The 26,661-nt window shown below is 48.7% G+C and overlaps 1 protein-coding gene across 1 annotated transcript in view; it reads left to right on the forward strand.

Moving 5' to 3' along the window:
- The window catches only part of Mat89ba (nucleolar protein 6 Mat89Ba), a 52,384-nt gene that overhangs the window by 3,042 nt on the left and 22,681 nt on the right, over positions 1–26,661 (forward strand). Inside the window, exons 3-12 of the mRNA XM_077691127.1 lie at positions 2,536–2,652; positions 4,644–4,823; positions 5,379–5,547; positions 7,777–7,905; positions 10,602–10,774; positions 13,515–13,635; positions 22,985–23,145; positions 23,570–23,685; positions 24,787–24,961; positions 25,874–26,148. Coding sequence (XP_077547253.1) covers positions 2,536–2,652; positions 4,644–4,823; positions 5,379–5,547; positions 7,777–7,905; positions 10,602–10,774; positions 13,515–13,635; positions 22,985–23,145; positions 23,570–23,685; positions 24,787–24,961; positions 25,874–26,148 — 1,616 coding nt within the window. The remainder of the gene's footprint in view (positions 1–2,535; positions 2,653–4,643; positions 4,824–5,378; positions 5,548–7,776; positions 7,906–10,601; positions 10,775–13,514; positions 13,636–22,984; positions 23,146–23,569; positions 23,686–24,786; positions 24,962–25,873; positions 26,149–26,661) is intronic.

The raw sequence follows: 26,661 nt of genomic DNA on the forward strand, positions 1-26,661 counted from the left end.
AAAAATCTAATGTTATTTTTGGTTTCACGTCATTTTTGTCATTCGGCTTCACGAATGCCTTAAATCTCCCTACCCTCGAACGCAATGAGCACCAAATGAAACCAATGAAACTCTTAGCACCAGAATGTGGACCCGGAAATGTAGCTGAACTTCGAAATAAGATGACTTTTTGTGCACTCTTGGTGGCAAAGTTGTGAAGACGAAGTTCACTAAAACAGCGGAAAAGGCAAAGCATCGTGTTACTCCTTGCTCTGAATTTTTTGGATTTGGCTACCGCTGGCAGGGAACAGCAGCTGCTGAAGCCAGTTTTAGAAATGGCTCACACCATTTTTTAGAAATCACTATTTCTCATGTTTTTTTTTTTTTTTTTTCACAAAAAAATTTTATCCCTTGTAAGACATTTTTCTCTGCATTGAAAACTTCTAAAATGTGAGTGCATTTCTCTTTTTGGTCATTATCATCATCATGCCTAACACATTTAATGCCTGTGTGTTTTAATTTAAGTTAACCTAATTTAATATTTAATGTGCTTTCGCATGGGGCACAGCTCGCCCAAATAATGTCATTGGGTATCTTAAGGCCTTAAAGGGACACTGAAGTGATTTGTAAACAATGCGGGATTATGAGCGCAAATTGTAGTTCGGAGTCCCTAGGCCCTGTTTCGACCACTCTGTGCGCGTTTACGCAAATTTATTTAGTAGAAAAATCAATTCGAAAATACTGTCCTCCTCTCTTTACGCTCGCCCATTTTCTGTGGCGTTTTCGTGTGACGTCAGCAGGAGAGGAGCTGACAATTGGCTGCGCTACTGCACGGCTCGCCGACCTTCCGCGACCGAGTCAGTCGGCCCACCGTTTAGTCCGCCGGCCGCCAACGGGTCGTCGCAATTCGCTCGATCAGTTGAAACTAAGCCACAACACGTTTGGGAAGGGAAGAATGCGCCTTTCTTTACTTCGTTAGTTTGTACACTGTATCTAGCTCCAAGTCAAGGTCGCTTCACACAAGCGCTTCACAAGCGCACATGCGACGCTTCGCTGACTGGTACGCCAGTAGGAAAATATAAGGCCTCTTGAAGGCGGGAGAAGAGTCAGCGAAGTCAATATAGGTACTAAGGAAATAAAATCAACTGATATTTTTACCGTACAGAGTAAAACTAGGGTGCGGGAAGCACTTTTTTGCACTGTAGAACAAGCAGAGCGGTCAGCAGCACGACTACGCATCTGCGAACGCTTTCCCGTCTACGAAATGCAATTGCTAGACGTGAGCTATTGTGGAAACTCGGGGGACGCTTACTGCACGAGCGCAATACAACAAATAGTCACCTAAGCTGCTTGAAATACTAAAACTAAATAAAAGTGTAAACTGGTTATACATTATATACTCTATCTTTTCCATCGCCTCCAGCGGCCCTTTGTGGCCTAGTCGTCTGGGGTGCTAGGTATGTCATCGCAAGTGTTTTGCCAGTCACAAGTTCGAATCGCCGCGGGTACGTTTTTTTTTTTTTTTTTTTTTTATGAATTAACTTTTTTGTTTTTCGGCGATGTTTTCTAAACTGAGTTCACCTTTTTTTGGGCCGCAACGTTCATTGCTCCACGAACTAGTCCACAGAACTCGCGCAGGCTGGCACTGCTGCGCTAGCGAGTTCTCGTTGGCGTGCTGTTGCCATAAGCACCGACTGCTTGCGGGCAGTGGGCACAGGCCAGAATCAACAAACCCTTGGCCTGGTGCGAACACGCTTTTTACGATACAGGCATGAGCGAGGCAAGCTCCAAATATGGGGGAAAAGCGCATGCATTTGAGTGTCTGCGGGGACGCGGAGGGCGTTCATGCACTGCGTAGGCCTCAGATAGTGAATGCTACCATTCCAAGCCGTCCTGGGAGGCTTATCTTATGCATTTTACAGCCGACAACATGGCAGAAGCGCGGTACTACGATAACTGGGATATTGAGAATGCCCATCCAACGACGTCATCGAATGTCAAACATGTTGTTTTAGAGACCGAAACAGAAACTTGTTTGATTGCTAACCTTGGGCATCGTCCAATCACGGCGCCCCCTCCTCCCAACGTCACAGCTTAGTTTGTGCGGCCGCCGCAAACCGCGCATGATAGTTTTTCTTCTTTCGCGCTTTTTAAAGTAATTACCGATTTGTCAACCGGATAAACGATGAAAAGTGTGCTAATTTGAGCCAGTCTACACAGTGCAAGCAAAAACGGGAGCTTGACAAATTCACTTCAGTGTCCCTTTAAACGCTTGTTATCCGTTAATCATTTACACATTCGTGAAACCTCTCTAATTTACTTCTGTACCATTACCAGCCAGTCCATACGGTCTGATTAGTGACACAATCTGGAGAAGACATCAGCCAGCAAGTGTGTGAACGCCCTCGAGGTGCTCCCACCCTGTTTTTATCTTTTCTAGTAATCTGTGGTTTGCAATTTACCTCCACACATCTGTCATTCCACCGTGGCACTCTTCTGGCTGAAGCGAAGTTGTTTGCTGTCCTCGTGTGCCGTTCACCTGTCTTGTCGTTGCAGCTGTCGGACATGCTGAAGGAGATCTCCCCAAAGGACAAGCACGTCCATCAGCTCGATGCGTGGCTCGGCCTCTTTCGGAAGACGCTGTCCTCGTTGCCATCGTGGAGCAGTCCTCAGGTGAGTTGTCCGGCCTTGCGTGCGACGATTGAAACCACCTGTCAGACGCTGCATTTCCGCACAATAGAATTGGCGGGCAAGAACTGCGCCGACTGTTTTCCAGTTACCGTATTTTCCGGTCTATAAGTCGCACCTTTGTATAAGTCGCACCCCCCTCAAAATGACAGTTTTTCCGAAAAACACGTATATAAGTCGCACCGGTGTATAAGACGCACCGGTATACAAGACGCACTTGTTAATTAGGTAAACTCATAGTGAATCAGATCGTTAGAAAGTGCGGTGAAAGTACATGGTTGCTGCAGCCGCCGCCTGTGAACGCACCCCTCGGTAAGGAGGGCTAGACGTGCATATACCGTCCAAAGTCTAGCCAGAACTAACTTCTCAAAAATGGTTTATTGATACGCACAGATGGCGTGTACTTAGACGGTGTTTAGACAAAACCATCGAAGCCTTCTTTTGCAGACTCGCTAACAAATAATTCAGCAACTTCAAGTGGGAATTCCGCCAGCGTATCGCTATTGCCCTCCGACTCACTGATGTCTTCTTCGCCAACATCGTCACCACTCGCTGACCGGGTTACTCTGGCCTTTATCAACGCGGCTACAACTGTTTTTGTAGAAATGGAGTCCCAAGAGTCGGAGACCCACTTGGCCACCTCTCCAAACGTCGCGCGGGTCTTGCGTGCTGTCGTAAATCCGCGCAATAAAGGTGTCATGGCGAACAGAAGTGACGCGAACGGAAGCAGCCCGAAATTCGAAACTTATCAGCAAGCTGTCATTTTAAAAACTTCAGAGTAACTTTGTAATAATTTATAAGCTGCATGTTGTTTTTGCAACCCAGTTTGATGTTACTTTGAATTTATTCTGCAATGTAGTTACTGCGCATGGCAGAAAGTGACGCGCAGTTGTTGCAGGCCATTATGATTGTTTTTTACTAGAAAAGTTGCAAATTCTCTGGTTTAACGTCCTGAAGCGACATATGGGCTATGAGAAACGCCGTAGCGGTGGGCTTCGTATTCATTTAGACCATAGAGCTGTGTCTCAACGTGCGCTGGCCAGGCGTGGCCGCCGCGAACCGGATTTATTCCATACATAAGTCGCACCGGTGGATAAGATGCACCAACGAAAATGTCAGAAAAAAACCGCGACTTATACACCGGAAAATACGGTACTCTAAAATCTTTGTAAAGCATCCTCATACTTTTCTCTTTCTCTGTTTCTTTTCCTATCTGCAGGACAAGAGCCGCACTTTTTCTGCTAAGAGTGTTCGGTTTATAAATTACGTAACACGTCCAAACTATGCCTAGTTTTATATATTTTGGGCTTTCGGTGTGCTAGCCTGTTACTCTTGCTGCCATTTTTAATGTGCAACTTTAGAAGTGTTGTCTCACAGAAAAATCCCAGGCCCTCTCCACTAACATGAAACCTGGGGAGGGGCGAAGCATGCAGTGTGTTGGCTTTTTTGCCAACAGAGATGAAACCGTTGGGGGGGTAGAGCTATACAGCTTGGTTGTAAAAGTTTTGTGTCTTTGAAGCACAAAGCATTCTAGCGCGAGGTGTAAACGAGTGTCCTGGTATTTTTTTACTACCGCGACGACATGAGACGCCAGCAGCCCGAGTCCCTTTCGCCCTAAAACTGCTGGTGTCCATCTGTGGACGCATGTGCAGAGGGTAATTCGCTCTGAGCAGGAGGATCAATACGGGAAAGGAGGCTAGCATTTCATGGAGGGGACACGAGTGATGTGGACGTGTGAGGTGATGCCTTTGCACAAAGACTTGTTTCAAACCTTTAATTGGCGTCCACCTGATCATTCTTTGCAAAACGCCAAAGTGCGAAAGGGGCCAGAGCTAGTGTTGAGTGGCCACTACTGCGTGCATCCAATCAGTTGCCCTTCGAATTTTTCCTCCGCTTCGACAACTACAGTTCCTTTAGGACAGGTCATCCGTGGGAACACTGCTGCACCGGGAACTTCTTGTTGATGTCCCTTCCAGGAAAACCCCGAGCGGCTGCTGAAGAAAGTGCCGCTGCCCCTGCCGGCTTCGACCCCCCGGGACTCGAAGTGCCGGTTCCGGTTCATGCCACCGAAGTCCGTCCAAGTCGTGGGCAGTCACGCGTTCGGCGGCGCTCTGGGCCCGGACGCTACAGTTGACCTGGCCTTAGAAATGCCTCTGGTGAGTGCTGTCAACACGTTTTGCTTCGGAGCGAATATCTCGTATCGTTGCTTGTTTTTGTAATTGCTGCAAAATATGGTTCGCACCTGGCTCCAAGGGAAATTTTTTCCACCCGGTGTCGTACGCATTGTCATCATCGTAATCATGACACACTGCTTGTGAGTGGCAAGCCATCTCAGTCATCGCATTAGTGAGGAGTAGAATCAAGAGCGATCTTCTGTTCCATGAGAATGAAGCGTCACTGTATTATAGAATGACCCTTGCCAATCCCTTTTTATGATCAAAGTTATGATTTCTCCCCTTAATCGTATTATGTTATCGAGCGGAATGCAGAGTGGAACCATAGGCCCTCCATGGAAAGGACAGGTGCATGTCACCTGCTTTTCACATGAGGGACGGTCGGATTGAGTGATGATTGGAGTCTGTGTGCCCGTTTACCTGTGCACAGATACATGGGTCACCTGTCATCATACTCTATGTTCTTAACAATTTCTTCGAAAGAAAAATTAATGCTGAATTTTAATTTTTTTTGTTGATCTCCCCCTTCCTCCTCAGGAGTGCTTCGAGAAGACGGACTTCCTGAACCAGCGCTACCACATGAAGCGGGCTCTTTTCTTGGCTGTGATAGCGTCGCGACTCAGAAAGTCTGAGCTGGTTGAGGAAATGGTGTTCGTCGCACATCGGGGCGACACCTCGACCCCTGCGTTGGTTCTCAGGCCATCAGGTGAGCGCACTGTGGCTGAAAAATATAGCAGCAGTCAACACCAGTGGCATGTTCGATTGGGCATTTCCTGGTGCTCAATATTAAGCCTCGCCCCTCCCCCTTTCGTGCGAACATTCAGCATTCCCAGAGGCAGTGGTGAAGCCGCAAATTCATACTATACTCGGTGACAACTTAAGAACGGCACCAGAAGTTGCCGCTGTGCCTTATCACCGTAGCCGGATGTTTCTCCTCGCGGCACAAGTAGGGCGTTACTGGGAATATTTTGAACGTGGCGTGAGCCGTTCCCATGATTTTTTGGACTTAATATGCTTATAAACGACTCCAGTGACGACAAACAAACTGCGTGAGACAAGGCAGACGATATCACGCATTCATAGCAAACCCCTTTCAAAACGTGCGCGCACTGAAGTCACGGGTCCGGCGCTTTGGCGGAGTGATACACTACATGAGGTGGTGCCGTTCTTGCATTGTAACCGAGTATAGTCAGTTGTATCGCATGTTTAATGCGCATATGCTTCCCGCTGTTTGTAATATAGTTCCTGAAGGACGTGCCAAAGGGTTTACATTATCTTCAACGCTACCTTTCTGTACTGATCTGCTCCTTAATGAATTCCTTTTTTGTTTTGGCCCGGTTCTCCCCAAGTTAGTATCTTCATTTGATACTGCTACTGCGCATACCTGACCCATGTGGAACTTTTTCTTTGTCTCCAGTACTGTTAAAAATGCCATAACACAAGTTTTATTCGAAAGATTGCCACGTGAGAGTCATACTGACACCATTCTTAATGTAAACATCGCTCAAATAAGGCATATAATTAGAAGAAAAGGGAATGGCCATGCGACCCACTAGCTCATTTCCCCCAACAGAACCTATGATGTCATACGCGCCAGCTCTGCGATTGGCTGAGGCCGGCAAAAGCAAATGCAAATTAGGCAGGGTTTATATGCTTGCCGAACGAGCTATCCGCGCCTAAATGTGACGCATATTCATTTTACAGCAGTAAGAATGGGGCAATAAACAATGAAAGTTATGAAAATACACATAAGCAATAGAAGTACCGATGCGCACTGCTGTTGGTACTGGGCGCACTATGCTTGGTTTAGCTGCACAGCAGTCTGCTGCTTTGGAGTTGTTTTACACGACACTGGCCGATTGGCGTAAGTGACGTTGTCTTACATGACGCTGTTTGCCGAGGATACCCCGTGTTTCACGAGACGATTACTTTCTACAGTAACAAAAACAAGCCAAGTGCAAATACGGTCAAAAACATAGCAAAGGCAGAAAACGACCCACTGTCGTAGGCGCCATCTAGGTTGACTAACGGTAAACAAGTCTTTGCTTCACATCAAGTTTAGCTTGAAGACCCGTTCTTATGATGTCATTGTAGACGTCGTTAAAACACACAATTTGGTGGGAGAATCAAAATTTTAACCTAAATTGATTAATTTCTCAGTGAATAAAGCATCGTTTGCTTCTGGACAAGCGCTGGGGGCACTATAGAACATGAAATCTTTCGAATAAAACAAACTTGTATTTTGTCTGCATGGCCCCTTTAATGTACTCGGTGGGGCTCACATGTCTTCCACCTCTTCGTGGATACTGTCTTCGGAGTGAATCATCCAGCTACAATTATTTTTGTGACATTTTCTTTGGGAAAAGTAAATCGGTATGTCATTTTGAGTATTTGTGAAACTCATTAGTGTAACCGGTCATGAGCAAATGGATGAAAAAGTTCTGGGAGACTGTGATGTGGCTTTTAGCCGTGTACCGATGTCAGCAGGATAATGCAAACCGATGCTGTCACCCGATTTATCTTGATTCCCGGTTGCATCACCAGTGCATCTCCCCCCCCCCCAACCCTTTCTCTAGTCTAAACTTGCCACTTGCTAGCAAAGGGGAGAGATGGTTATGGACTTTTCTTGTCTTCGCAAAGTAGGAGCATTGGGCATTTTACAATAACGGTAGGAAAATAAGCTGAAATAACATGGCCAACATCGTTCTGTGGTTTCCTCGGGCCAGTTTCGAAGTTGCCAGTTCTACCAGTTGGATTTATGGTACCGTAGCCACCCTCCTTTTTTAAAAATAAGTCGATCAGCCTGAAGATAGAATGTGAAAAAAGAAAAGAAAAAGTAAATTAAGAATTGTTGTGTTGTGCAGCCTTCGTGCTGCGAATACTGTGCATCTAAATGTTTTAATGCGGTAATCTTGTGCTTCCCCTTGAAATCCAGGCAACGCTGGAAAGCACTTTCGGGTTCGCCTGCTGCCATACCCGTGCCCCGAGCAGTTCAAGGAATCTCGGTTCATTCCGGCACGCAGCAATCTCCGCCGGTCGTGGTTCGACGGAAAGCCACCGAGCGGTGCGTTGGGAAACCGTTCGGCATATTTGACCTCCTGCAGTGCAAACTGGCATGAATGCATGGAGCAAGAATATATACAGGAGGCGAAACGGCCTATTACGGCGGGCACGGGCGGGTGACCTGATAATGTCACCATGAAAACCAATGCGGACCTACAATGCCTTGTAGCTGCGACGAAATGAAAATTCCCCTCCTGTCTTGCTCTCTCTCTCCGTTCATGAACAGAAGCTACCTGATGTGTTCCAGGCTTTCATTACACTTGCTTTTTAATGACAACTTGCCTTGTGTGTTCTCCTGCAAACATTTTAAAATACGAAGTTTTGTTGAGCAAAGCTGCTTAATTGAAGCAGGGATGCTCTAGTGCTTACTCATCTTGTTTTGTAAGGATATCAGCTCTGTCAGCCCTGCCCTGGGCCTCATCGCAAGTGTGGAGCTGGTCCTGTCAAAATCCTGTGCATGCCGTTCATTTCTTTTTTTTTTTGCCCATTTGTGAAGGAATTGCTTTCTTTTGATGCGCATGTTTTTTCCTGCTGTCAGCAATTTGGACCACCCAACGGACCTCTCCCGGGGTACGTCATGCAGCGGCCGTGACGTCACGGCGAGCGCACGTGCTGAAGGGTGGTTGGCAAAACATTAGGACCGGCGAGCGGGGCGTATGCAGTGAGGCTGCATTAGACACGCGCAAAACTGGAGTTTTTGTTCAGTTGTTGGCTTTTCTGATGCTGGTGGGCTGCTGTACTCTTGGCTACGCAAATCGTGCGAGCAAAATCAGCGACATCAGACTTTTCCGAGTCCCCAAAGAGGTAAATTCGGCGTGTGTTGGGGATGTGCGCAACGTGCCAAAGAGACTGGCAGCCAAAGCAGCGACATGGTCTGCTCTTACTCATAGCAACATTTCCAATTCTCGAACTTCTGCTGTTCTTGAAAGCGCAGTCATACCGTCTACATTGGCAGTCCGCACTGATTCGGGCCATGAAATGATGCTGTTTATCAACCGTCTGCTATCATGCAGCACCAGCTGAAATTTGGTCCAGTGAAATAGTGCCGCAGGTAGGGGCTTGCTGCGAAGTATTGTCATGTTTTGACGAGGTAGGGTACTGTATTAAAAAGAAAATGAATGCCTAACCTCCTTAGGCGATGCGAAATAAATGTTCCGACGAGGGATCCGCGATAGCCGCCAGGTCGACCACGACAAGTTTGGTCGTATGGGGGAATCTGTTCAAAACGAACGAAATTCATTGCTTGTAAGTGCAATAACCTTGACCAATTATATTATGCCTTGAGGATGCGACAAAACAGAGGTGCTTGCCGTGCTCACATATAGCATCGTGCATTTGGTGCAAGATGGGCCACTCACGCAACTCAAAAAAACTCGAAAAATCTGTTTTCTCTAAGCGAACGGACTCAGTGAATGTATTCTTTTGCCGCGGCCTCACGACGCTGGCGTATGCAGCGGGCGTACAAGGACACTAACATTTCAGCGCCACTGTCGCAAGCTCTACGCACTAACCATGTGTGGCTGCTATGTTACTCTCACAATGACTATGAACCGTGTCGCGATTTCAATGGGGAACTATTAAGGTAACAAAACAATCGGTCGATTACGTAGAGCACGACATCATCGCGACATTCTTGTTGGAATAATTTTTGGCTTCTTCTCTTTATATTTTTGTTTCGTTGCTGCTTATTTTACTCTTTAATCCTTTCATGCTTTACCTTTCCTTTTTCCCCTCGACATGAAATCGTGCGTACGCCCTCCGGGTGACACAAAGGGACCAAGAACAGGGAGCATATACGCTGCCTGAGGCACCGCGCTCAGCTTAAGCGGACCTCGAAAGTAACAATGAATGAGCTTTCCTTGGTGGTTTGGTATGTGTCCAAACACAAAGAATCTTAAAAAAACCCTTGGAATGCGTCACAACAGTACCAACCTTCAGAATGACTCGTTTAGGCTGCTCTGTCGCGCACTGATTATCCGAAAGCGTCACCCGTCAGTTGGCCGTACGGTATATGGAAGTATTGCGTAGGTTGTGTATGCGGAAAGCTACATGGAGGTGCTGCTGCCACAGCTAGGATAACCAGACCCCCCAACTGCAATGTAGGAGGCCAGTGGTGGCCCGAGCCAACGGCAAATCATTCCTCTCGTCGGCGCAGGCGCGTTCTGCCAACCGCCGCGGCACTTCGCGGCCGCCAGCAGGCGCCACCCGTCGCGCACGTGCGCTTTGTGACGTCACGGTGTTTACGTACAGGGAGAGGTCCACTCCGGTTCCGTGCTGTATTTACATATCAAAGTGAGATTTACAAACGAAGAAAAGAAAGCCTAATAGGTCCCGTTTTCTCAGCTTCTTTGGTACAAACAAAACAGTTATAGTTTAAACACATTGCTACCTTCGGTTTCAATATTGTTACGTTGCGGTAGGATGAAGGTTCATGATCCACAGTAGATGTTGAGATGGATTTAAACACGAGCAGAGCTGTGTCACACAGTGTGCATCATCATCTTCGCAGGTGAGTGAGCGTACTGCTATGTGAAATATTCCGCTTTTTCTTCTTTTCATGACAATATTTCAACTAATCTGCTCAGTTGGGTCAGAAAAGGTGGCGCAAATTTTTTTGCGTGCACCTAACCAGATGTTCTCTCACGCGCCTGCCTTCAAGGTTCCATACTTGTTCCGCTCCTTGTTTTGTCTGCTCAGAAGGCGATGTTGGAGATGAGCTTCCCTCGCCACGCTACAACGCCGCGGTGCTGTCGGACATGCGTATGGTGGCCAATGCCCGCTTCCTGGCTGACAAGTTGTCGCAGGCACCCGCTCTGGTGGAGGCCACCCGCCTCCTGAAGGTGTGGCTCAGCCGACGCCACCTTAATCAGGTGAGACCGTCAGCGCTGCTTGGCCCCCAAAAAGCTTTGGAAATGTGCTGTGCGAGTGCAGGGAAGGAAGGAAGGATAATACAGTGCATGAAAGGCAGGGAAGTTAACCAGGTTACTGTCCGGTTGGCTACCCTACGCATGGGAAGTGGAAAAGGAGGGATTTAAAGAGAAAGAAAGGGTATTGAAAAGACAGGGGATAGAGCTTGAGGAGTGAGAAAAGAAAAATTGAAGATAACTACAAAAACAAAACAATAGGCGGTAATAAAGCCTAAACCGAAACGGTAAACTAACGAAATGACAAATGAACAATGGTACACAGTGTCTCTACAATCGTTCAGACAGGCCTGTGTCCTTTAAGAAACGAAGTAACGCTTTTGTGGCCTTTTCGGACTGCGATGGGCAACGCCTGTGACACAAAGCAGTTTGTGCAGGGAACTTTCTGTTTTAAGCAATGCCGATAATGTTACCTGCAAAGGTTCCAATGAGTGCCCACTCAGCTATGGCAGCTTTCCAAACAGCACAAAAGATCAGCAGCAGCCTGTTGATGTCCACTCCAGGGTAAACTCCTCTCTCGTAGACTCCCAACCACTCGTATCCTGCCCCTCAAGATATTGTTTTTTATTTTCCCGTGATTTCTGTCGTACTTTTGACAGATTTTCTGTCCGCACCTACTTCTTATCTCCCCTCCCTGCCTGGCGACCCATTGCAACGCAGGATACCGAGGACACCAATCGGGATATCCCTCCCTGCACACGTGGTCGGATGTGTGGTATGCCACTAGAGCGGCTTGTTCCTGTCTCTCCTCCGCACTTGTTTTGTTACTCTGATAAGGCGCCTGAAACAATGTTCTAACGGGGACGTCCCTGTGACAGGCGGGCTCGCTGCCTGCAGGGTCACAGCAAGGAGGGGTGCGCATTTCGCTCCACCACCTGGCAGGAACCCTGCCCATGGTGCGCGGCCTCGAATTGCCAGCTGGAGAACAGGGGGATTTGCATCTGGTTGTGGGAGTCGCCGCCTGAAACGGCCGCCCACCACAGATTCCAGCCCCCTCTCCCAGGGGACGCCCCCCCCAAACCGCAGCGGCTCAGCGGCTGCATGGCGTGCACAGCCGCTGAGCCCGAAATCGGGGACCGGCCACCCGGCTGCGGCAAGGGCGAAATTCACCCATCACTGGGTCAATGCATGCGCGCTCGTGTGCTCGGTGCTTGTAGTGCACGTTAAAGACCCCACCATGCATGTTGGTGGTGAAATTGCCCCTCACCGGAGGTACCAGCCGCCCAGTGCGGCAATTGTAACCAATTAGGCAAAATTCCAGTTTGGCGACGCTGGATACTTGGATTCGGCAAAATTTTTTGCACTTCTGAGCAAGGGTTTTCGAGTGAAAACGTTAACATGTGTAGACATTTTACACTTCAGGAAACATTCCCAATTCCAGGGAACAACACAAGTCTCGGCTGCTTGTTGCACTGTTTCAGTTGTTACACTGATGACGCACCTAAGCCGTATTACTATACTGGGGTTATTTCGCAGATTTTTGCAACATTTAGCAGGGAGGGGTAACACAGTGCCTGCTTGTGCCTCGTAGCAAACTTTCGCTCGCCGTTTGGCATCGCTCTTGGCTTGTTGTGCGAACACGATAAGCAAGATGGAGCCGCCTCGGACGCGCTCGCTACCACAGCAGACGACGCACGTACCAGGCTCTACCAATCAGAAAGCAGCATTTGGTCACGACGTGTCTTCGTTCTGCGAATGGGATTGCCAGTTGTGGGGTTCTTTTGGCACCGGTATTTTGTTCAACCAATGGCTGCACGGAGGCATTTGGGGCAAGAAAATAAAGAAGGAAAGGCGCTCTTTCAAACGGTACCGATGTTGCCGTGATCCGCCATGCTGGTCGACTGCTACACGAAATGGAAAAAGCTGCGTTTTCTCGCCGGCTTCAATGAAAATTCGGCTCCCACACGCGTTATAAATCAATATCACATTCTAAATACTGGTTCACGAGGCACGAAATTTCGACCACAACTAAAATAATAGTTGCAGAATCCAAAAATCTTGTTTCCAAAAAATCAACTTTTTCGCGATTTTTCAGCCGCTAAGACCCGTGTCCTCCCTTAAAGGAGCACCGACACGAAAATTTTATGTTACACTTTTATTGCTTTTATCGATGCTTAATGGCCTGGAAAACCTGAAACGGCACTTAAAATACTTCAGTGCGCGATAGTTAATTATATTGAACTGCCTGAAAATCGTTTGTTTCAAATTCCCGCGCTTTCATCCCGGAAGGCGCATATGACGGAATCCCTGACTGACCTCACCACTTTGTGCGCACGTCACCGGCGCCTGCTTGAGAGGGTGTTGTGCTGCTCGCCGCTCATGGGGCAGTGCGCATGAAGTGACGTCACGAGTTTTTGACGAGCGCTTCCGCGTCACTTCTTTTGGCTTTCACTCGATGATGTCACGCTGATGTCCATTTGCTGAGTGCCGCTCGGTGCGGTGCTCCGTCGGCGCGATAAATGAGATCCAATTAAACTATGTTCGCATCGCAGGCCGCTCATATTTCAGCCAAGGTATCCTGTTGAGTGATGGAAGCGAACTGAGCAATAATATTAACTCCGAAAATTGGTATCAGTGCTCCTCTAATGTTTATTCGAAGAAAAGAAATTGCGCGCTACGTTTTGCCTTGCGTTTTTCTTACAGGAAGTATTTGGTCTCACATTTGCTGATGTCGTCTTCCCCGCAGGGTCCCAGTGCCTTTTCGGGTTTTGCGATGACCATGTACCTGGTGCACCTGCTGGTGAAGCGCCAGCTGAGCCCCATGATGAGCTCCTACCAGGCTGCCCGCTTTGTCCTCCTCACCCTCTGTGAGTCCCCACCACTGTGTGTCTTGGAAGAAGAGAGAGAGAGGGAAAAATCACATTTGGGGTTTAAGTCACTGATAAAACTCACGAGGCGTGTCATGTGGAGGGGTACAGAAGGAGTAAATCTTACATGGCCTGCAGGCTTGCTTGTGTGTGCAGCAGCTGTGATGTACTATTAAAAACAGTAAGACGATGTAGTAGTAGGCAGCGGTGAAATTCACTTGGGTGGAAAAACTGCGCGTGAGAGACAAGACAATAAGACACTTGGTTATCTTGACTTTATGCTAACGTTTCCATTGCAGTAAGTGCTGGATGAAGCGTAGAAATATTTGAGGTGGTGGCAGCTAAAGCTCCACTGTTTTGTTACCGATGGCTTTGTTGTAGAGGCGCGGTCACACTAGGCCGACCCGACGGCGACGCCGACGAGTCGCCAAACCATCGGCCAACTGCCGAGTTGCCCGACCGCGCTGTCATACTTCGCCGACGGCGACACAAACACGTCAGCCGATGGAAAGTCCGCCTAGTGTGACTGGCTCACCGACCGAAGACGCCAACAAAACCGGTCGCCCGACGCGTCGCCCGACGCGTCGTCGGGAATCGATCGAGAAGCGAAAACTGCTCCCCTACAACATTCGTGCCGCAATGAATGCGGGTCTATTTTGATAGTTTCTGGAGTATAATAAACTCAATGAGGTCCATGAAGCCCATACAACTCAACACTAGCACTAATACAATCCGTATTTTGGCTATCGACGCTTCGGCCGTGCTCTTCGGCGACGCCACTACCCGTAGCTGCAAACTGCACATGCGTGTGCGATCGGCTCGCCTGTAGAAAATGTAAGGTCAGTTTCGTGCAGAAGAAGAGTTACGTAGGGTAATTCGGGTAATAAGGCGTCAATATCGGCCAAGGTTTTCAACGTGAAACGTAAAACCGAAGTACGGCAAGCACTAGCCCCGCAGTGGGAAATCGCAGTCGCAGCCAGGCACACATATTTTTGCGAGCGCTTTCGCGAAGCAGTGGAGTTGATGGTGATAAGCTATTGTGGGGGCGTCAGGGAACCTTGCTGTGCAAGCACTATTTAAGAAATTTCACTTTACCAGCCAGGAATTCTGTAAACCGGCTAGTAAACACCGACGTGGCTAGTAAACACTGAGGCTATTTCGCAGTGGCGCAGCATTTGTGCAGTGGCGCAGTGGTCTCGCGCGTGGCGCCCGTGTAATCAACGTTGCGGGTTCAATTCCCTTTTTTAAGGGGAATGGTTTGCGTATCCAATTTTTGAATCATTTTCTGCGTGATTTTGAGAAGCAACTACCAATGTAATGGAAAATTTCCTTTGAAACAGTGAGTTGTGTCTTGAGCCACAACAATTAATTTCCCTTTTCTTGCACTGTGTTTCTCGAAAATGTGGTACCATGGTGCAATGTAAGGCCTTCTCTATTAGAGGAGGTTAAAGTTCTGCTGACGTACGCACTAATGTATATGCATATTTTACGTGCTACAGAGGTCTTTTCGCCGGGGTTAACATCCGTATTATTACTGCCACGGCAGAATCAAACACAGCTCTTTTTTCTTTGTCCGTGATATAACAAGAAGTTGAGGAGTACATATAGTACAAGCAGCTCACACACCAGTATGCACGAACGGCTTCAGTCGCGCAGCAGCGACACCAAGTTTGACTAGAGAAACAAAGAGATCCCCGGTGGAGAGGCAAGGCGGCGCAGTGGGCCGTTGCGCGGCCGTCGCCGTGGTGTGACAAGCGCGTCGGCCGACATCGCGCAGACACTGACGCCCTGCCGATTTCTCGCCGACGCAGACGGTTGGCCAACGGTCGGTGTCAGCGCGGTGTGACATGGCCGCCGACAGCTCGCCGACACGGTGTTGGCCGACCAAATCGGCCGATGGTCGGGCTAGTGTGACTGCGCCTTAACTGGTATCAATAATGAAGATTTCCCTCTCAAAATATTTTTAGTGATTGCATGTTTACTCTTTGTGTAGACTAATTTGCAATGCTTTCGCATTGTTATACAGTTAAACCTCGTTATAACGAAATTGAAGGGGCGCCGCGATTTGCTCGTTATAGCCAATATTTCGTTATAGCCGTAGCCGACAATTACTGCAAATATTATGCATTGTAGTTGCCTAAAACCATCCTAAAACAAAAGGGGTGAAATAGCATCTTGCCGCACGGCGGTAGTCAGTAAAATAAACACATTCCGGAGGTAAAAAGGAAAAGTCACGAACCTACTTTATTGCAGTTCAAAACTCCTATTTCAAACAGACTTGGCTACGAAGAAGTCCGTAATTGGACGTTGATGCACCTTCCTGAAGCGAGCGATGGCTCGCTCAGCAGCGGCCGCTATGTTCACGCCATCTTCGCCGCCCTCGTGCGCGCCGAAGTAGCGGCACAGCACGTCCACTGCATCTATATAGTGCCTCCAACGCCGTCCTTAGCGCTTCCTTTCACGTCACGTGCAACAGCGCTGACGACGGACTCTCGGTTGCTCCCGATGATGGACAGCGTACTCGTCCACATGTCAAAGTCTCTTGCCACCTTACCACGGAGTGCACCTTACCTTCATTCGCTCCCGATGCGACGGCTTTTATCATAGCCGTCTTCTGTTCAAGCGTGATAGTCGTTCGCTTTCGCTTCCCGCCTGTCGCACTCGCGTTGTTGGAATCACGCAGGCAGTACGACGATAAAGACTGCCAAAACCCACGCACACACAACTACGCAGCGACGTCGGCGATACGAACAGGGGAGGAGGGGGGGAAAAAAAGGTGACGCAACCGAGCGCGCCGTGTGCATTGGGGCTCTTCTCGGACTCACCGCGGATAGTCCGCGGGTAGTCCGAGGATTCCCCGAAGCCATAGGGATACATGGGAAAATCGAACGTCGGACTGCTTCGAGGGGAGCCCGCGGTGAGTCCGAGACTGTAAATCGAAGGGCCCCATTGCCTGCATGCCGTGCGCAGCGAGAGGAGGGTGGGAATGGCTTCGCGGGCGCAGCGTCCGCACGGCGCGCCATCCAGATTCGCGCGCGTGGCGGGAGTTTTGAACTGCTAATACAGTTGTCGCGTCGCGCACTGTCTCAAATCCGCGTTGCGCACTGTTGTAAAATAAGCTCAAAATTTGATTTCTCGACGAAATTTGTTCGTTGTATCCCGTAACGGGCAAATTTTACCTCGTTAAAACGAGGTTTTAATACATTGGCTTCTATGGGGACTTTCAGGGGGAATTACGATTTGTTCGTTATATCCATTATTTCGTTATAGCCCGTCTCGTTATAACGAGGTTTAACTGTAGTATGCACATCCTCTGAAAGTTGCAACAAGAGGTTTTTGTCATTTTAATTCGAGCCCCCCCACCACCCACACACACACCAGGGATATTGTGGTGCAAATTGGCTTACCACTGCTGTCTGTGGGTTTACAAAACCGCACCCGTTTTTCGTGGTCTGAAGAAAAAAAAAAAACCACTATGTCCTCAATTTTGATGCGCACTAAACTTTGATTATTTAATACAAAAATTCAACTTTTTTCACTTGGAAAAAGCAAGGTTTATTGCAGAGGTGGCATGAAATGAAATGTGCCGGTTGTCGCCGGCAGGGCAGTCAGCGCAACGACAGTCTGGGACAGCGTCGTTGGGTGGCACTGGCGACACGTTATCACTCGTCATCGCTGTCGGACGACTTTTTCTCGCTCTTGATGGCCCTAAACATGTCGTCTTGGGTGCCGTTCATAACATTCGAAATGCCGCATTTCTTGAACGCCTTGCTCACCATGATAAGTGGGATCGTGCACCATGCATCCTTTGCCCATCCGGCAAAGTCTTGCAGAGAAGCACGCTTGATTCGGTTGCTACCGTAATTACCCGATTCTAACGCGCACCTTTTTTTTTGGAAAAATAGGCCGAAAAATTGCATGCGGATTAGAATCGGATACGAAACCGAAACTGCCGAAACAGCTGAAATTTCGTCCCACGCATCGGCATCACCATCTCAAGATGGCGCCAAAGCCTTCAGCAACAATTTTTTGAACGCAGGAAGCATAGGCGCTTAAGCTTCACACAAATCGTCAAGTCATTCCACTTGCGCGCTCGATAACAGCAATGGCAGCAGCGGCTCTCACGCGTTCAAAACGAGCGGTCGGCTAAAGCTTGTGCCTCTGGAGAAGCTCGCGGGATGGGCGTGCGAGGCATGGGCCACGATTCCATCGACCATGGTTGAAAGTTTGTTCAGAAGTGTGGCATCGCGAACGCTCTTCACGGCACAGAGGACGAGATGTTGTGGTCAGTGGAAAGCGACGAGGAGTGAGATGAGTGAGATTACTTCGGGAAATAAATCGCCCATTTCTCTCGCATTCGTTTGTCTGGGTCACAAAGTTCCGTGCGCGTTACAATCGGAGGTGCAAGTTTTTTCGTTTTTTTGCCAGAAAAATTGGGTGCGCGTTAGAATCGGGGGCGCGTTAGAATAGGGTAAATACGGTAGGTGTCAATTTATGGCCGTCACCAACAAGCCACTCGGTGTAGAGCGCCCCAATCCGGTCTTCGACTGGCTTGTTTAGCGAAACGTCCAGTGGCTGCAGTTGCAGGGGTGAGACAGCTGCGCATATTGCGCCTTTTTGATACAATTCCATTTTGCTGCGCCAAGCTGCTCCAAAAGCATGAAAATTGAGAAAATTGCGCCAAACTGCTCCAAAACAGTCCGAAAGGCACGGATTTTGATGCTCATGTCAGTTCCAGCGGGACGAAAGCCTCCCGCATCCCGATCACCGCATTTATTGTCGGTCAATCGCAAACACAGTAGTGGCGCAAATAGAAAGACTGAAATTAAGCAAACGATAGCTTCTAAAACGAGATTGGCTTTCCGTCCGGGTTCGCTGAAACAGCCTTCCTGATTGGGCATCGCTGTGGCTACAAACATGGCCGCCGCCTGATCCGGCTGCTACTGCCTACTTCACGCGCCCAGTGCGCATCGCCGATATTTTCCCTGGTTTATTTTACGCTATCAGCTGGGTTCCAGTCTATTCATTCTATCTGTTGTGGCTCTGAACAGTCACCTTAACTCGGGGGTATGGTTTGGGATTGGTGCGAGATTACGAGAAGTTGCGCGGCTCGGAAAAAAGTTCATTGAAATGTGGGGCCTATGACTTCGGCGTGGTTTGTCCTTGAGTGCGAAACGCGGTACGTGCGTCTATTATCGGGTTCGTGAAGTGAACGTTTTGGCTCGTTGTGGCATTATAAAATGTTGAGGTGTTGCTGTGCTTCGAAGCGCGATCGCGAGCCTCGGGGATGGAACGGTCGACACGAAAGTTGCGGGCTTTGCGATGGCGCCGCGACCTGTTCAAGCAGCGCCCAATAGATGCAGGACTGCATGGTTGCCATAGCACGCGACTAATAACACTTGATGTATGCGAAGTAAAATTTAATGCCAAAATTTAGGTGGCTAAACAGTAACGCAACTTAAATGACCATGGGGTGAACGTGCGCCCCGGGGACTGAAACGGGTTGGCTGGTTGGGCTATGCGACTGTTAGCTCGAAGTTGCTCAACTGTAGCCATGACTACACTCGTTCATGCAACGCAGCCTGGGATTTAAAAAATAATAATTTTAGAATTGAAACGGTAAAAAAAAAAACGCCACAATTGCAGAGCCCTTAAATTTGATAATGTTAACGGCAGTTTTGTTTGTTGTCAGTGTTGCGTACAGCCGCAACACAATATCACCAGTTAGGAAAAGGTAGTGCAGAACTTTGTGATACTCTTAAAAACTTCTTTCACGTAAGGCTGTTTCAGTGTTCTGTGTATTCAAAACAAATTGGAATGTGTACTTGACCCTTCAAATTGCTGAAATTGATTTTTTAAGCCCACAAGACGATGTATTAAATGTCCCTAACTGCTCCAAATCAAGGTTTTTCTGCTCCAAAATCAAAATTTTGCTGCTCCGAAAACTGCTCCCAAATCTCTTTGGGCTGTCTCACCCCTGCAGTTGTGAAGTTGTGCCACCGGGAATCGCAACAAAGTCAGTGTTGCAAGCGGCGAGCTTGTCCTTGATGCGCTCATCGAGCTGACGCCTGAACACGTCCAGTACAAGCATCGCGCGCAGGCCCAAGCTTGCGCCGGGTCGCTTCCGCCACACGTGGTCGATCAAGTCGGCCACCAAGTCCGTCGTCATCCACCACTTCTCGTTTGCGCGCACAATCGCACCACTGGAAAACACGATTCCTTTCGGTAGTGTCTTGCATTTAAATACGAGGTGGGGGGAAGTTTGTGCCCGTCTGCAGTGCAGCAAAGGATTGCCGTCACTTTCATTTTAAGTGTGAATGCACTTCTTAAGCGAGCCTGAATCGTCCGCCGCCGTCGTCCGCATAGCAACAGCTGCGGGTGCGCGCGCTCCTCGTCTTCCCTAGCAACGGGGGGAGATGGGCGCGCGCTACTCTCCTCCTCCTCTCTCCGCTCAGTGACTGCGGGTGTTGGGCGCCTCCTCTCCACTTCGGGCGGGAGAGCTCTCGCTCGCGTAGCGGGCGCTCCGCATTCCGACGCGTGAGGGCGCTCGTGTAGCCCTCGCCGTAACGGCGGGCGCTACTCTCCTCCTCCTCTCTCCGCTCAGTGACTGCGGGTGTTGGGCGCCTCCTCTCCACTTCGGGCGGGAGAGCTCTCGCTCGCGTAGCGGGCGCACCGCATTCCGACGCGTGAAGGCGCTCGTGTAGCGGCCGCGTGGCGCGGGAGGGTATTAGTCGAGCGCGCGCCGTCGTCGAGAACGGTCGCTGGTCCTGCATCTCAATAACGATGATGGCGGACCGGGCAACGGTACCAGCAATAACGAGTGAAATATCTTTCTTTGTAGTTGTGTGCGTGTGTGTAATCTCTCGACTACTCATTAAGATCATGATATCCACCGTAATCGCGCAATCAACAACCGTGCATTCGCACTTACACACTCTCCCCCTCGGGGAAGTGCGAGGGAATTTTTTTTTTCGTGGCCGGAGGACACAAACTTGCTTGGCGCTCTTCTTCTCCATCTTTGTGGTGTTGGGCATATCGAAGCGTCGTTGCGTTTGATCCGCATTTCCAATTTGCCTGAGCATGTAGTTGCTCTTGTGGCGCAAATTCAAGCCGTACCGCTGAAATGCGTCCGGTTTTTCCTCAAACTCTTCCAGCAACTTCTGGCATATGCCTGCCCGCCGGCGAAGTGAGAAGCCTTTTCTCTTCATGAAATTTGTAATCCAGCACCTGCTGGCCTTGAACTCCCTCCAAGTTAGTCCTTGCTGCAACGCCAACTCCATCGCTTGAATCTTCGGCTGCTCTATCGTTACAAGTCTCTGAGCCGCTCGCTGCTGCTGCACTTACTCTGCCAGCAGCTGTTCTATTTGGGGGTCAGCTGAACCTTTTCCGTGTCGCCTTGCTTGCGAAAATTTTCTCTTTCTGCTTGCGCCAATCCCGCACGCAAATCTCCGGAACACTGAACGCATGTGATGCGGCCTGAGTTCCATCACTTTCCGCGCACAAGATTACTTCCTTCTTGAACGCAGCATCGTGGTGAACCCGCTGTGTCTTCGCAGTGGGAAATTTCATGGCGGAAAGAACAGAGGAATGTAAGAGAAGACTACGCAGGCAACAAAAGCAAACATGCGCCAACTACGTGCTGGCTATGCATTCAGTCAGTAGTCAAGCGGCCATCTTGAAACGTCAACGGTGATACGGCAGTCTAGCGCTGCAGTTTTGAGTCGTACTCGATTGTAACGTGCATGCGATTTTGGGACCTATTTTTCCGGAAAAAAGGTGAACGTTAGATTGGAGTAAATACAGTACGTGTTGCTCTAGATCGATAGATTAGCTCAACAAGAAGACGAATATACCACTTCTATGCGTAGCTTTCTTTAAAATAGCATAGAGAATGGTGGAAACGTAAATGCAAGTGCCACCGACACTGGCTTTACTGCACAAGGTGCACCCGAAATGGTTAAAACATCTGGCATGCACGTCTTTTCTGGACGCCGCTGGATGACGCTACTCGTCTATACCTGGGGTGGCAGTACTGCTTTTCGAGGAAGCGCGTGAGCTATGCACAAGGGGTTGGTTCGACGCGAACATTTGCGGGGCCTTACAGGGAGTATGTTTTTCTTCAACAAAGCGTCAATACTGATCATGGGTCCCATAAAAGAACATTTTGCTTAGTGGTGCGGAGCTGCACAGGACGTGCAAATTCGGGAAAGCACGACTGATTTGACCGAAACTGACCAAAGTTCTCGGTACAGGGTACTGTTGTGTTCAGTTGCTTCAATACCGCTACACATCCCTGCTTCCTCGCTTGCTTCCAGTTTATCAAGACGCAAACAACAGTTGCTGCAGCCACTGTATGCGTCAAGTTTCGTTGCATTTTATTAGCGATTTCCCAGCAATTAAGGCATCTATCGGCACCGAATAAACGCTAAAATGGCTCTGGGGACGTCAGACCGTTGTTTGAAGTCAATGTGCTGGTTTCCTTTAGTGTCCCTTTAATATCATATTTACTCGAATCTAACGCGCACCTTTTTTTTTTCGGGGAAGTAGGTCCCAAAATCACATGCGCATTACAATCGAGTACAACTCAAAACTGCAGCGCCGTATCGCCATCGACGTTTCAAGATGGCTGCTTGACTTCTGAATGTGTAGCCAGCGCTTCGAAGTTGGCGCTTGTTTGCATTTGTTGTCTGCGTAGTCTTCTTGTAGGTTCTTCTGTTCTTTCCGCCACGGAATTTCCCACTGCGAAGACACGGCGGGTTCACCACGAAGCTGCATTCAAGAAGAAAGTAAATCTTGTGCACGGAAAGCGATGGAAATCGGGCCACATCATGTGCGTTCAGTGTTCCGCACACTTGCGTGGGGGACTGACGCAAGCAGAAATAGAAAACTTTCGCAAGCAAGGCGACACGGAAAGGGTTCTGTGGACCAAAGAGGGGGCGATATCCCCAAATAGAAGGCCCACTGGCGGGGTACGTGCAGCAGCAGCGATTGGCTCAGAGACCCGCAACGACAGAGCTGCCGGGGGTGCAGCCCCGGACCGTCGTCGTGGTGACCATCTTGTTGGCAATAACCGGCACATTTCATTTCGTGCCAGCTTTGGACTAAACCTTGCTTGCTTCAAGTGAGAAAAAGTTGCATTTTTGTATTAAATAATGAAAGTCTAGGGCGTATTACAATCAAGGACATAGCGTTTTTTTTTCTTGTTCGGACTGCGAAATGTTGGTGTGCATTACAATCGAGGGCCCGTTAGATTCGAGTAAATACACTATGTAGCCCCTCACCAGCACAGAGATTCGATGCATGGACCTCATTTCAAAAACAGACTTATAAGCTACCCTGTCTTTTGCAGCTCGGTCAAACTACATGGAGGAGGCTCTAACACTGTGTACTGAGCAAGTCCCCAACCAGCCCTCGCTGGATGACTTCCGTGCAAGCTACCCAGTCGTTTTCGTTGATCCGGGTGGATTTCTGAACGTCTGGGCGTCCATGAGCACCGAATCATACCTCAGGGTAAGTCAGTGCCCTGGGATGTTACGTGGGATGTTAGACTAGGAATAAACGAGCATCACAAACAAAGGAATTTTATCTCAGAAAAAGCAGCACAGTGCTAAAATCATTTTCTTTGAAGAATGTTTTTAAGCATCCACGAAGCGTAGTATGCTTATACAAAGCAAAACGCAAATAAACTTTCCAGGCAGCACTAACTAGGCTTCACAAAGCCTGAAGTTATTGTATGATATACTACGCAGCCCTCAAGTGTGCACCGATAACAATGTCTAAAAAACACTAAATATAGTTATTGTTTTATTCGTCTTTGCCTTCATCTTAGTTGCTCCTAGATACTGATGTAACACACCTTTCTAACGACTTGGATCATGGGAAAAAGTAGATTATCTCGCAGTGCCAACATTTTGTCTTTTCGTTTGTCCTTCAGGTGAAACACGAAGCCCGGTTGGCAATCAGCTTCCTCGACTCGTGCTCGGCGGACAGTTTCGAGGTGCTGTTTGTGACCTCACTGCCCTTTGAGCGCACCTTCGACTGCTTCCTGCTGTGAGTTACGCTTTGCAAATGTTCTCAAGGGAAGGGCTAACATAACTGGAGTTTGTGCCCAGTTGTCTGTCTTGCTTCTCTGAGACTTGGGAGGCGAAATTCGAGGTCGTTTCAATTTTGTGACTTGTAAAAAAAGCATCTGCAGCTTCACAGACATTGGCAGGTACAGTAGCTTGTCTTGTCTCCCTGCATGATGGCTTGATACTTTCATTAAAACGAAAGCTTTGTTAGTGGGACCGATGGCGTCCTGTCAAGAAACTAATGCATTTGCCCGTAGACCAGTTGGTCGACCGAAAAGCTCTGATAAGATCTCTGTACACCCTACACGTGCGTGAAACTGGGCTTCTATTGTGTCAAAACGGTTACTTGAAAATCGAGAGAAAGGAACGGTTCTAGATAAGACAATACACGCACCAATCATGGAGAAGGAGTACAATAGCATACCTTTATTTCATAAACCACGTATCGTTACACATTTAGATCGTTCGTCGATGCGTTTACTTAGTGCGCGAAAAATTGTCGCATGAGTTTGCGATTTGGGTCTTTGAAGGTTTGGCAATCAATTGGATGCACTTTCAGCATAGGTTTTGAGCCACTTTTGACGCAGTTTTTGTGAGAAAGCTTTCACGCCTTTCTCAACAAAAATAGGAGCGGATGTTAAATTTTTTTTTCTCTTTGGAGGAAGTTTGTCGACACTTGCAGTATGTGTTACCAGTTTCCACTGGTTAGCCTCTTGCCTCTTTTTGCCATTATTCAAGTTATTTGCTACGAAATTGTTTGTTGCAAATTGTATTCACTTTGTAATTGTTTCAAAGGCAATGATCACTATTCACACTTGCGTAAGTGTTTTCACTAAGGAACTGCAGTTTCCTCGTAGGTCTAGGTTTGTTGATTAGAAAAGCTCAGTGATCAGCACTTAGGGGTCTATTTGCACTCATCTTGTATTCATTACAATCCTGTGGCAGAAGCAAGCTCACGAGACACATTGCTTTCTGTCTGCAGCTTGTTAGCGACTCCAGCTACGTACGAAATCAAATATGTAGTTGTTTCACTTATCAAACAAAAGTTGTTTTTTCTCTCATTCTCTCCACTTGTGTACAGCCTAAGCAAGAAGGACCTGGATTCGGCTGTGGAAGCAATGTCCCTTCACGCGGAGCTGGCGGACTGTAACGGTGCCAAGTCCGTGCCGGTTGCCAAGGCTGTCTGCAATCTCTTGCGCAAGGGGTTTGGCAACAGAGTGGACCTCCTGGCGACCAGGCTGACGGCTACGCCAGAAGTGAGCTCTCAGTTGTCCGTTACCGACTGAAAAGCGACTCGTTCCATTGCAGTTTTCAGCTGCTTGCAAGAGAATGCCTTAAACTGTAGTAATGCTTACCAGGTTGCGCTGTCATGGCATCCCTGGCCCTACGGCTGTCCGCAATCAGGCGGTGGGTGGAAATGTCTGCGACAGGTGTAGAGGGACGAGTGATCTCATTTTCCACTTCCCATTCAAGCAAAGTGCCTCACCTGCATTACTGGGGCTCTCTGCAAATAAGCAGCAATTTCTGGAGAGGAGTAGGTTCGCACGTTTACGAAGAAGCAGTTGATGCTTGCTCTCAGGACTCTGCTGCCCATGAATCACGTTTGTGGGGTAATTCCTTGATGCATTGACATTCAACCAACCCAGTTTCAGTAACGTTCCTTGTCCGATTTTATTATTTTTTTTAGCAGGGACTTGGGCAGTATGTGTGCATTCTTGTGTATGTGGAACATTGTGATGGGTATGATGATGATGATGTTGATGTAATTAGCACATTGCAGGTTTTGTGGATCGCAAGTCCCATTCCCTTCTGGAGTGGCTGCGTTTTTCTCATGAATGCGACAAGAAAAAACACAGAAATGCACTCGTGGGTGTGCAAGAGTTTGGTAGATGGTAAAGATCCCTAGACCTCCCTGTCTGCCTCACCACCTAGTTGTAGCGTTGGGATGTGAAACCCCCAAGTGGAGCAATTTTCGTATACAACAATGCTTATCCAGTATATGTATTATTTACACAGGGCATCAATGTCCTGTGAAGACACAAGAACAGGGCGGGTGGAGCTGAAACGCTGAAAGCAAAGAGTCGGTTGGCCTTGTGCAGTTTCGTTTGAACTTCACCTCGCAGTGCGTAACAGCTTGATGATGATGATGGCAATGGTGCCGCTTCCAGTGGAAGATCAGCCAGGAGGCCCCCGGAATCCCTGCGGACGAAGAGTCCCTGGAGATCGGGCTCCTGCTGAATGCGGCGCACTGCTACGCGACGGTGGAGCGGGGTCCTGCCGCGGACTGCCCCGAAGCGGCCGCGTTCCGGCAGCTGTGGGGCGACCGGTCGGAGCTGCGCCGCTTCCCGGACAGCAGCATCCTGGAGGCGGTCGTCTGGTCCGGGAAGAAGGCCTCCGACCGCCGGAGCATCGTGCTCCGCATTGCCCGGCATCTCCTTTCGAGGTACGAGCGCAATTTTGTCGTCACAGTGGGCACAGTAACCACTTGTAGTGCGGGACCGGATATATCGTGGGATTTTGTGACCACCAATTTGCGTCCCATAGAACTCAATGCACATGCATAGAGCTTAAAACCCAGTTGCCCGAAGCACACTACCGTTTACAGTGTGGTTTTTGGTAGGTTCGCTGGTTGACTAGGGTAGCTGGGGTATCATGTTATGGTTGCGAGAAAGAAAAAAAAAAAGAAGACAGAATCAGCCATCCGACGCAGCGGGCACTCCCTGTTCTCCTGTAACTTCGACATAGGAAAAAAAAGGCGCCCTTTCGGTAAAGTGTTTTGTTTTCACTCACGTGATAAACAACTGCCCTTGCTTGACACACCCCACCTTCACACCCCCCTCCCCCCGCCCCCCCGCACGGAAAGTTGTTTCTATTAACACGTGCAGATAAGCAGCCGTCTTTCACTTTTTGAACATTTAGAGATAGCGCGCTGCACCACTGCCAGATAAGCAACCGT

This window comes from Haemaphysalis longicornis, unplaced genomic scaffold (assembly GCF_048455015.1).
Source record: "Haemaphysalis longicornis isolate Haplotype H1 unplaced genomic scaffold, Haemaphysalis longicornis Haplotype H1 scaffold_10, whole genome shotgun sequence".
Lineage (NCBI taxonomy): Eukaryota > Metazoa > Arthropoda > Arachnida > Ixodida > Ixodidae > Haemaphysalis > Haemaphysalis longicornis.